Consider the following 12738-nt stretch of genomic DNA (forward strand, 5'->3'; position numbering starts at 1 on the left):
ATTATAAGTGTTTACTTAATTATAATCGAGCCAACCAGTTCACTACCTATCAACTGGTTGGAAATATGTTTGTCTGGGCGTATTGTAAGTGTTTATTACTTTTTGTTTGTTCAACCATCAGATCTATGCAGTGGACTATTAAAACTTTGACAGACTAATTCTTGAGATTTTAAGCTATTGAGCATAGCAGTGCGTGCCCTTGAACCTAAACAAATGAAGTAATAGTGAGGCCAGGCGATGCGACGTTATGGGTCGGGAAATATTGTGCATAATATAAGGATATGTGCGAATTATCAGAAGTTGTAAGCGGACGAAGTGGTGGGAATCGCTTTTAAGAGTGTAGCTGCGGCTAATTAGACGAATTAGTATTTGAAAAACGATTAAACTTGCGATGAGTTTGAACTCCTCTCTTTCCACGTAGAGTTTTCTCTTCTTCTTGCAGTGCCGTCTCCTATCCTTTGGACGAAGCTGCACGAAACAACGGTTGAGTACTTTTCTTCAACCATTGGCGTAAGTTTTTCAGCCTCGATGTTCTTCTTCGGCCAGGTGGTCTTTTGTATTCTCCCCTGAATAATGAGCTGAAGGAGCTTTTTATAATATGCCCAAATTACTTTAACTTCCGCTTTCTAAGAGTTTTAAGTATTAGTAGATCTTTGCATAGCCTCTTCTTCTTCTTTCTCTGGTCTGGTCTCCGTACTTGGTCGGCCGGAACCTTCCGTTGTAAGTCGATCTAGCCTCTGTAATTCTGTGAAATTCTCAGAATTCATTTCGAAAGCTTCTTTTTTCCTGCATAGGGCTTCCGTAAGTTGACAGTTTTCTACCCCTTATAAGAGAACGGAGAAGACGTAGCAGCGAAGGATTCTTATACGCAACTGATTATTTGGGCATGAAAATTTTCCTAAAAATTACGTTTAAATTAGCTTTCCCTTTACTTTCTTTCACGCTTTTTTTTCATATTGGTCTTACATCGTGAGGTAAAATTGGTGGTGAAAAAAGGTGAATTATCTGTCATGTCAAAGGGCCAGGTTTTCTAAGGTAATTGTAAAGCTTTGAAAATAAATGAAAGCGACATGTCAACACAAGATTTTAATATTATTAAAAAAATTATTGCTTTTATTATCCAGGGAATACATTTGTATGGAGAATGTCATTTAGACTATCCTCTTGAAAATGACATCAAGAGTGTTCAATGACTGGATTCAATTTCAGTATGCAACGTTGCAATTTTTGATGATTCCTAGGAGCCCTTGGGTTGAGTATGAATTAAGTTTTGACTATTGTTAAATTGATTAGTAACCTATAAATATCATCGTTATCGTCTACCGCTGGTCTTTTGTAGGGAGTTCCAAAATCCACGGGTTCTGGGCCGCTTGTTTCCAGTGGCTCCCAGCGACTTGCTTGAAGACGTCTGTCCACCTCGTCGGGGGTTGACCAACGCTGCGTTAATCTGTGCACGGTCGCCATTCCAGTGCCTTGAAACCTAATCGTCTATCGGTTCTCTGAGCTTTATACCCCGCCCATTGCCATTTCAGCTTAGCGACTTGTTAAGCTTCCGGTATACGTACGTATACGTAATTTTTCTACGATAATCCTTATTCCGGATTTGATCACTCAAATCGCTGTTTATATGTTATAAACTTATAACTAAACTTTCATGCTCGAGAGGAATGGTGCGAAGAATGCTAACTTCAGTTCCACGCAGCAAGAAGTCAGTCTGTTACCAGAAGAGGCCATTTACCTCGGTGTAATAACTCGGATAAATTTGGTGTAAGACTTAATTGCTACACTTGTCTATACGCCAAATGGGACTCCTTAAATAATAACTAATAAGTTATATGAATATTAAATAATATTATATTATTATTATTATTCCTTGTGTTTTTCCTATTGTGTTGTGTTGCAATAAAGTTCTACTATTCTATTCTATTCTATACATAATTAATATAATATTTAGCAGGGAAATCCAGGCAAACATTGTTATAGTCACGATATGTTCCAAGAGCGCGTGGGTAATTTAAATGACTGCTTGATATAAAAAAAAAAATTGTGTTAGTCTATCTATAAGCATAAAGAATTGCGTGGCTTTTAATATTCTTTCTAGTAGAAAGAAAAATTACGTATAAATCATCTATAGAATCTACGAGCGATGGCTCTTATTTTTTTCTGAGCCGTGTAGTAACCTCAGAAAAATGAATTATTTATTATTCCGAGGTGATTACATACTTATCCATAGTTCCAGTTTGTGTCAAGTTTGCCTAATGAAGTTAATTTTGTCCGAGTAATATAATAAATGTGAAGATGCAGCTCCCTTTACCGGAGTTGGAGAAGGTATTTGAATTTTAAATATATGACAACGCAACAGTAGGTAATTTTTATTTTTAAATTATTTTTATACCAAGGACTAACCTACAGACATCTTTAAAAGTTATGAAAACATCCACGATTTTTAGGTGTTTTTAATACGAATGTTAATGAGTTAATACGGTAGGATGTCGCGTAGAAATAGGGGTATAGTTTTAATATAACTACCTCTTTAATATACTACGATACCTCCTAAGAGTTTAGCCCGCTACCATCTTAGACTGCATAATCACTTACCACCAGGTGAGATTGCAGTCAATGGCTAACTTATAGTGTAATAAAAAAATATATTATATAAATGCACTATGTTCGTCTAATGAAATCTTACATGAAAGTATTATGAAATTTTGCCTGCTTATTCATTGTGTTTACAAAGTCTCCAGATCTATTAAACTGTAAATATGCCTTCCTATTTTTCTTAATCGCGTACTTTTGTCAATAACGTTGCTTTATCTGAAACCAAAGAGGATACGAACACTGCGTTAAGATAACACAAATCACAATATTCATACTCAAACTTTCATATTTTTAATCAGAAAATTTCCAGAAATATTGGTTGGAGAGTTCGCCATTGTTCTTTACTACAAACGTTTTCATATAAGGGTAATCGATCTCCCTGGTGGTCTCTGGAATAAAAAAAAAGGAATGAGGAAGGTCTTTTTAAGATTCTCAAGAGATTAGAAACCAAGGGAAGAGCCATATTGTTCTTCCAGTTCCATTATCTCCGTTGCTCTAATTTTTAAGGGAAGAGAGGCTCGTGACCTTATTTCAGAATTTATAACTGCCACCCATCCTCGTTAATCATAAACATCACAACTACAACACATACTTTCAGTTTGATAAACATCCCTTTAAAACTGCCTTCGCCCTCTCAGACTATTATAATTATAAACATTTCAACGATAACAATTTACATAATCGCTACAATAATAATAGTTGTCTATACACACACATACTTATTTACGCGTGTATATATGCATATATAGAGAAAATTTGTATAAACAATAAATAATATAAAATTTATAGGAACCTATGTTACTCTCCGTCGTTTTAACTAACTGTATGCCAAAAATGAAGACAATTGATTGCTTAGTTAGGGCGTAAAGTAAGGAAAAATAAAAAAAACTCTCGCATTTTAATTTAAAAAAAATACATTCATCGCCATCTAGCCCCAAAGTAAGCTTGTGTTATGGGTGTTATATGCATAAATACTGAATAAACATATAAACACCCAGACTCTAGAGAAAACATTCATGTTCGTCACACAAACATTTTTCAGTTGTGGGAATCGAGCCCACGGCCTTGGACTCAGAAAGCAGAGTCGCTGCCCACTCTAACTCTAATTATATATTTAGTAAGCGTAGTGTGGGACGAACTCCAACCCGCTGGACAGATGACCTAAAAGAAGTGGCTGTAAGCGGCTGGATGAGAAAGGCGGAGGACCGTGTGAGCCGCCACACACGGTCCTCCGCCTTTCTCATCCAAGACGATGATGGTGATGACTTTTGTACATATCTTTTTAATTTCTGAACTTTCTCTGGTCCGGTATGGTGAGAGGCTTCGGCCGTGGCTGGTAACCCTATCGACAAAGACGTGCCGCCAAGCGAGTTAACGTTCCGGTACGATGACGCATAGATATCGATAAGGGGTATGAGTTTAACTGCCATACTAACAGGTTAGACTACACCATTACTTTTTAGGTGAGATGGCAGACAAGGGCACTTTTAATCCCCCTTTTTCCACCACTGACATTGACATTCCTCCCAACAAGACCTACAGTTTTCGTTCAGGAATCGGGAATACTCAACAACTGATATCGTATCGATATAATTTCTTTAATCCTAACTGATGCTTAGTGCTGTTTATTACAATTTATTCCAAATGTTTGTCCATATTATATTTATTCCATAACTTGTAGTGAAAAAAAAAGCGGGGTAGTCTTTGTATATAATATATACAAAGACTACTATAATTATATATACACATTATATATAATTATATATAATAACTTTGGCTATTTACCAAAACAGCTTATGAAAACCGTGGTAGTTCCAATCCCCAAAAACAAAACAGGTGACCTTTCCAGCCTAAAAAAACTACAGACCGATTTCGCTAGGCACTGTGTTAGGAAAAATACTGGACGATTTTCAGCTTAAAAGCAACCGTGAGCCATTATGTGAACAGAGACACATCAGTTTACGCGTGCTTTCTCGACTTAAGTCGTGCTTTCGATCTCGTAAATTATAATTTACTTTGGGAGAAATTACACGACTCTAAAGTCCCTCTAAAAACGATTAATCTGTTGAAGTACTGGTATGTATGGTAACGAAACAAGCTATGTAAGATGGGGCGACGCGACTTCTAGTGTATATAAGCTAGAATGCGGTGTTCGTCAAGGAGGATTGACCTCTCCTGACCTTTTTAGCCTATACGTGAACGACCTGATTGAGAAACTGAGAAGCACCAAGATCGGTTGTCATATAGGGTCCACTTGTATGAACAACTTTAGCTACGCGGATGATATGGTTCTTCTCAGCTCCTCAATTAGAGGACTTCGTAAACTAGTAGCAATCTGCGAGAGTTGTGCTGCAGAACAAGGTCTTAAATATAACGTTAAGAAGACAGTTACGATGGTGTTCCGAGCAGGCAGAGGTCCGGGGACTATTCCGGGGGTTTTCCTTGATGGAGATTTGCTCGAGAGATTTGAGTGGTTCAGATACCTTGGACATATTGTAACTGAAGGCTTTGTCGATGATGAAGATGTAGAGAGGGAACGACGTGCTTTGGCTGTCAGATGTAATATGCTCGCACATCGCTTTGCGAAATGCAGTGACCAAGTTAAGGTGACATTGTTTAGAGCATGCTGTTTATGTTTCTATACATGTCAACTTTGGGTAAAGTCCACCAGATGCGCTGTCAACAATATCAGGGTGCAATACAATAATGCTTTTCGTATCTTGATGAAGTTGCCAAGGTACTGCAGCGCGTCGGATTTGTTCGCTAGGGCCAGAGTACCGGGTTTCTTTGCGATCATGAGATCGCGTATCGCAACATTTTGGAGTCGTTTGCAAGCCTCCGATAATGAAATCCTAAGCACGTTGGCAGAGGGTCTGGACTGCTCGATTTTCAAGCACTGGCTTTCGGTGCACCATGAGGCGAATAGAAAATAAACTGTAGTGATTTTGTAAAGGTTAGGTATAAAATAACTCATAAACTATGACGAATTATGTAATTATTATGACGGACGTGAGTTTGCAATATTTTTATATATTGCAATACTGTTACTTATTATTATTATTTTGTTATTAAATTTATCTTTTTATATTCTAATAACTGGGTTTATACCTTTCAATAAAGATAATTATTATTAATTATTATATACACAGTAATACATATAGCTCGTGGCAAGCGTTCGATGATGAAGACGCGAGTTCCATGACTTTTGTTCATAAAAAAGTGCTTAACGCATTCAGGATAAAGCCTTTTATAGATACCCATTACCAGCCCATTACAGGGCACGGGTCTCCTCCCACAACGAGAAGGGGTTAAGGCCGTAGTCCACCACGCTGGCCCAGTGCTCATTGGTGGGCTCCACACGCTTTCTAAAATATTATGCAAAACTCTCGAGAATGCAGGTTTCCTAACTATGTTAAAGCAAGTGATATTTAATTAATTAAAACGCATATAACTTCGAAAAGTTAGAGGTGTGTGCTGGGATTCGAACCTGGCCCCCGAGTCCTAACCACTACACTATCGCACACCGCTCCTTGAGCAGTGATGAGAGCCGGTTATGATGATTATGTATATAAAAAAAATCAGCTCAAAATAGCTGTTGTGATCGAAGCGCTTACAAAAAACATTACGGAAGAAACATCTATTTCGATACAAGAATAGAATGGAAGGAAGAAAATATAAACTACTTACTGTACCTATTTCCTGTATCGAAATAGATACAATTCCCACGATGTTATTCCGACATCAATGAGATTGTACACTTGAAAACAATTTCCATTGAAACTCGTTTATTTTTCCAAACAGGATATCAGCAATATACGTACATATTGCTGTAAAAAAAGTAAAGTCCGTCCATCCGTCCTTGCGGGGGAGACGCAATGCACAATAACTTTTCTACCAAAATACCAGACCACAGGGTCTTAAAAAACATGGAGGTTTTATCATCGGAAAGGTATAACGCTCCACCTTTCTCATATGTCATTATGTTTTAACTAACTAACTATGTTGCACCAGTGGGTGAACTCAAAAATATCACAAAAAATAGTCAAGAATATTTGTATCAATCAGTTTTAGCATTCAATAATTTATTTGACCAAGATCTTAACGAACCCACTAGGTTTCTAAAGCGAAAATTTTGTGTCAAATTCATCAAAATTGTTATTTACGGAAACATTTACTCAATGTTTTATCTATTGTCGTATAGTTTGATTGTGATAATTGTATTAATAACTTAAAACTATAGGTTTATTTAATAATTTGCTACTGCATACAACCTAAATTGAACAAAAGTAGTTAAGTACAAAAAAAGAAAAAATAACAAATACTAAAATATAATTCCTTTGTTAAAATAAAACTTTTCTTAATATTCCTTTTTGTTTTATTTTTTTTTATAATTTTTATTATTGTTTTACCTACACTTGGAGGAATTGTCAATTTTATAAATTTAAAAAGCATTTAAAAAAATTTCGGAACCGACAGGATTTGAACCTGCGACTCTCTGGCAATCGCGGCCTGAGCCCTTTATACAATTAAGCTACGGCTCTTCTACCGTCGATGAACGCAAAAGAAAGTGTCATCTATTGTTTCAAACGTGTCTCATTGTAATATGGACCTTTGAAAAAGTAGATCGAAACTGCATCGTTTTCTACTAGATGACGCTACAGTCGCTATAAGACTGATGTGAAAGGCATATACTTATTTCGGCATCGACGGTAGGAGAGCCGTAGCTTAATTGGAGAAAGCCCTCAGGCCGCGATTGCCAGAGAGTTTTAAATTTATAAAATTTCTTCTTGAGTTAACCATATTTCAGTGCGATAAAGAAATAGAGCAACACACTATAGGAAAACTGAATTGGCCCCAAAATCATATGAAGCTCTCCTCTCCCGCTATGTTGCTTGTCGTCACAGACAGTGTATGTTATGGTGTATGTCTACGCGATTTCCACAAAGTTTCTGTTTTCCCGCAGTCGCTAAAGTCCGAATCAGATAAACGACCTGTTCTAGGAAATAACACTTGAATTTTTAACGATGTTTCGACTTAGTGAAAAATACAGGCACTTTTACTAGTAGTGAACGTTAGTGATAGTTTTATTGTTAACCACTGTTGGCTAGAGTCAATTGGGAGAGTGGGTTTAAGGCTGCTTAAACAGTGCGAGTTTACGATCAATAGCACATGTTTGTCATACAAAGCTCCTCGATGTACGTAATCAAATCCCTCACGATCGGTAATAAATAAAAAATAATAATAAATAAACTACTACAATTCCCACATCGCCATCTTGCCCCAAAGTAAGCGTAGCTTGTGTTACGGGTACTAATTGACTGATGAATAATTTTGTGTATAATATATATATATATATATATCTATTATACACAAAATTATTCAATTTTATATATAGATATATATATGTATCTATATATATCTATATAGTATATATATAAAATTTTAGCATGATATATAATACTCATCAAGGTTTTTTTTTCTATTTTGCTCAACCATTCACTCACAATGTGCCATGTGTACAGCTAGTATACTTATAAATACAAATAAACACCCAGACACTTAAATACATTCATTTTCATCACAGAAACATTTTCCAGTTATGGGAATCGAACCCACGGCCGTTGTCTCAGAAAACAGGGTCGCTGCCCACCGCGCCAATCGGCCGTCAAAACCGGTACGATCGGTGTAAATGTTTAGTGAATAATTCAGTTTTTTACATATCATGTTTACATTTCATTGTTTTAGTTTACATAACCATACATCAATAGTCTATACCTAAGACCTCTGCCCACTATTACCCCGCTGGGCAGACGGGTTGGTGAACGCAGTAGTTGGTAGTAGTAGTACAGAGGAAGCTGCTGCCTGTCTCGGATGTCCCTTAGTCGCCTCGGACGACACCCGCGAGAATAGGTGGAGCGGTGACAACTGTATTCCGATCTGCCGTCACCACAGGGCATACCACGACACGGTTTTAGTTTACCTTCTGTGAAATATCTAACACGATGAGAGCTGTTGTTTTCCTTGTAACATACTTTGGGGGTGAGTACATTACCTTTTCTTATTTAGTTCAGTTCAGTTAAGTTTTAGTAAATTTTATTTTAAAAGTCCTTTCGTCAAAATTCTCACTATTTGCTGATTGTGTAATTTTTCTGTGTAATTGAGGAAGGCTGACTACTGAAACACAGTTTATACTAGATCAGTAGTCAATGAACAATTGGATTGTTTTACAATTACACATAGGTATTGTGCGATGTAAATGTACCTACCTAATAACTATAACCTATAAATATTATACATCTAAATAATTTGCGAAGTTTTTACAATTTTGTATTTTGTAGTTGCTATGTGTACAATATGTAATGAAATAAATAAAATAAAATAAATAAATTTACTGTTTATTTGGATGGGGTTTTGTAGTTGTTCTTTCATGATCCAAGTTAAATATTTCTTTTAAAATTGCCCAAGAAAAGGTACTTTTATGATTACATAAGTAGTAAGGAAGTTGCATGGTAGTGAGATGATAGTGTTAACTAAATTCGTTCGATAAATTTATTTAAAACTAGCTATTGCCCGCGACTTCGTCTGCGTTTGATTTTGTTTTTTGATGTGGCATTCAATTTTGTTGTAGTTCTAAAAAAAATTTTAAAGTATTCAGTATCGCTAAGCCTTAAATGATGGGTTTGCTGCTGTCCGCTGAGGAGGTCTGTCCTGTATCTCCACATTCATCAGATCTACACAAAGTTTGGGCAATATTTAACACATATTATAACCTCTATAGAACAAAAATAATTATTTAATCGGTTATGATTTGTCGGAGTTATGTTGTAAAATCGTCAAACACTTTCTCATCCCATCTCCCAAAGGAATCGAGCTTAATGTGGGGATAAAAAGTATCCTATATTACTTCTTACACTTCCAAGAATATCTGTACAAAGTTTCATGAGGATCGATTTAGTAGTTTTTGCGTGTAAGCGTCACAAACAAACTTACATTGACATTTATAATATTAGTAGGGATAGGGATTATAACTCATAGGGTTCAAATAGGTTCAAAGGTCTTAGAAAAAGCCCATAACAGACATAGTCGGTTGTTCTTTGTATTAATATTATTTCTCACTACCGTTGAAACTATTTAAAGAGCAATTATATTGGAGCAATAATTTATACCCAAGTTTTTCTATCTTTTACGTAGTCTATTTTGAAGTGTAAAACTTCTATAAGCTAAGCAATATTTGATGTCATCTCCAAGATGTCGACCGGAAGAATTGTATAACAGTTTCCTTTTATTGGATTATGTTACATTTTATTACAAAATTAATTATACATGTAATTGAAATAATATATGACGTATAATATATTGACGGCCGATTGGCGCAGTGTACGTGACAGACTATACTATACTGTAATTACCAACACGCCTTTCGCCCAAGCGTGATGCTTATTGGCAAACCCTCGCATTGGGAGAGGCCTTTAGTCCATCAGTAGACTATTGATGGTTACTTAAATATAATTTATTCGTATACATTTCTGTACCCTCCCTGAAATGATCGTTAAGATTTTTTAAATTAGGTTGTTTATTTCAGTATGCAAAAGCCAATACGTATCATCGAAACTGGGTCCGTGTGTTGACCTCAGCAGTACATCGTTTATAGAGCGCTTCTTTGACCTAATATTCACGGAGTTTCACAATACTCCACCAGCTTGCGTTTGCATACAAATGTGCCCCAAACAACCGACATACTGTTACCCGAACGGATGTTTAAAAAGACCAGAGAGGAAGGGTGATGAAAGCAATTTTGTGATTGATTCAATCCCAAAATTTCATGTTGAGGTTTCAACCAAATCTGCAATATTCGGAGTTGATCAAAAAGATGTTGAGGGGGATTTGCTAGAGGAGTCTGCCTTGTTCACGTCGTATGGAGGTTAGTTAAATAGAATAATTCAGCTAGATCATTGAATTCATTAAAATACAGTTCAGACTAGAAAGACTAAGAAGACAAGAATCTCTTACTTTATTTATTATTTACTCTAGGAACTTCCAAATACAGTTATTCGAATGTGCTCTGTTAGATACACATTTTCATAGTTTCAAGTTTTGTTTATGTTTGTTAGTTATCCAATGGCATCGTTCCTAATATTTTCGCGCTTTTTCGATCATATTTTGGTTTTTGTAGTTAACAACAGTTTAGCTTTAGGACGACAGATTAGGCGGCACGTCGATATCGGTACTTGCTTAGTTGGTTTCTTCCTGGCATAGTATATGAGAATTCTCAGGAGATGTTAAATTTACAATTCACAATTGCTCAATTTTAATATCTTTAACAAGCTACTACTTTACCGTTACTAAATACTTGTTCAATTTCAGGAATGACGGAGAGATCAAAAATAACCAATTTAATTCATCGTTTGATTCCATTTAAGGATTTAGTTTTTAAATACAATAAAATACCAAAATTGGAAATGAAATACAATTTACGAGAGCAGGTTAAGAATACGAAATCCGAAAGATTGAATAAAGAGAAAAATATGGACATATCAAAGACAAGGTGGCCGTCAAATAAACATTTGCTACATGGACAATCATCTTTAAAGAGGATGCATCATTATAAGAAAAATGATGGTGCAAGGCAAACTAAGTTTTTTGTGTCACTGTCTCCAGAAAACGAACCTTCAATTTACAGTCCTGTATTTTATAAAAAATATTTGACAAAACGTGATAGTAATGGAAGAGCGGAGAACGCAGTTAATGTAGAGGCTCTGTATTTATATCGGACTGATGCAACAAATTTTACGCTGGAGAATTATATCGAAAATTTTATAGAAGGTAGTTTAAATAAGACAAAAAAAGATACGATGAGCAGTTCAAATACAGTAGTGAACAATACTGTTAACCAAGAGAATTCTACAGAGACTAACATTAACTTAACAGATATAAATTTTCTACTAGATGATGATAAAAATGCCAATTCCATCTTAAACAATGCGGTGGTAAATATAATTTCAATGGACTCTACAAAAGAGGATATAGATGTTAATAAATACTCACATGACACTAATATGACAAATCACAATATATTTTTAGAACTAATAGCAAACATGTCTAAGAAAATTGAATTGCAAAATCAGGCAAGTTTAGAATTTATCGGACGTGTAATGGGTACTAAACAAATGATGTTGAATGAATTTGATACCTCACATAAACGTGTACGAAATAACATTACGACAAGTAATATTACTGTTACAGAAAGTATTATTGAATTGGAAAATTTTACAAATATTATTTTATTCACAATAGAGCCTAAGACAGGAAAAAATAACTCTAATCTACAGTTCAGTACTACGGAAAAGCCAGTTGTTCCTGTTACAAGAACTTCCATTTATAGGAAAAGTAAGAAAAGAGTTATACGAAAATTAAAACCGAGAAAAATAAATTAAATAAGAATGTAATTCGTAATGTTACGGCAATGATTTATGTTTATGTCGTAGGGAAATTAAAGTTTTAATAATTTCAGGAACTGTCTAGGGATTTTACGAATAAAATTAAAGTGAAATTACGTAATTCACTAATTCCTATTTTCATAATAGTGGTCTATTCTTTTTTATGTATCATAATATCTAATGTTAGGACTATTTTATATTTCTGGCTTTTATACTACTCGTAACACAGGCTGCAGTAGCAGTGAAAAACATGTATGATTGGACTGTGGTGCATTTTATTCGATAACCGCACTCACAGTCAAGTTAGGTAAATAGTAAAATTTTTACGTCCGTGCGTATATCCAGAAGAGTGGATACGTCGTCCCTTGATATTCGAACTATTTATTATTCGAACGTTACGATTTTTTTACGGGAGAAAGTTAAAACATCATCTACTAGATGTTGATTTAACCCCATTTGAATTCATCTAAATAGGGCTCGAGTAATTGGTTAACGTAGTAACGTTAGTTATAAAAAGTTTTACTCTAACCTTACATTCCGACATCTTACTAGATTCAGTTGGTAAATCATTTATCAATAAAGTCTAAAATAATATCGTTTTACGAAATATATTTCAATTAAATCCAGAAAAATCAATTGATATCTTCAGAACATTTGCGATGTTACTAATACTGTATTTTCACTGCGACATATAAATTATGAG

General features: G+C 35.2%; 1 protein-coding gene across 1 annotated transcript; it reads left to right on the forward strand.

The window, feature by feature from the left end:
* Nucleotides 1-6524: 6524 nt before the first annotated feature.
* On the forward strand, nucleotides 6525-12032 carry LOC120637562. The gene is made up of 3 exons (XM_039909399.1): nucleotides 6525-6547; nucleotides 10167-10519; nucleotides 10963-12032. The coding sequence occupies exons 1-3, from the start codon at nucleotides 6525-6527 to the stop codon at nucleotides 12030-12032; spliced, it is 1446 nt and encodes a 481-aa protein (XP_039765333.1).
* The last annotated feature ends 706 nt before the right edge of the window (nucleotides 12033-12738 follow it).

The sequence above is a fragment of the Pararge aegeria genome, chromosome 4 (assembly GCF_905163445.1).
Source record: "Pararge aegeria chromosome 4, ilParAegt1.1, whole genome shotgun sequence".
In the NCBI taxonomy this organism is placed as follows: Eukaryota; Metazoa; Arthropoda; class Insecta; order Lepidoptera; family Nymphalidae; genus Pararge; species Pararge aegeria.

Coding starts and splice junctions, on each gene's coding strand:
- LOC120637562 (XM_039909399.1), top strand. CDS start 6,525: ATGGAGGTTTTATCATCGGAAAG. Junction 6,548..10,166: donor GAGGTTTTATCATCGGAAAG/GTATAACGCTCC, acceptor TTTTTAAATTAG/GTTGTTTATTTCAGTATGCA. Junction 10,520..10,962: donor CTTGTTCACGTCGTATGGAG/GTTAGTTAAATA, acceptor GTTCAATTTCAG/GAATGACGGAGAGATCAAAA.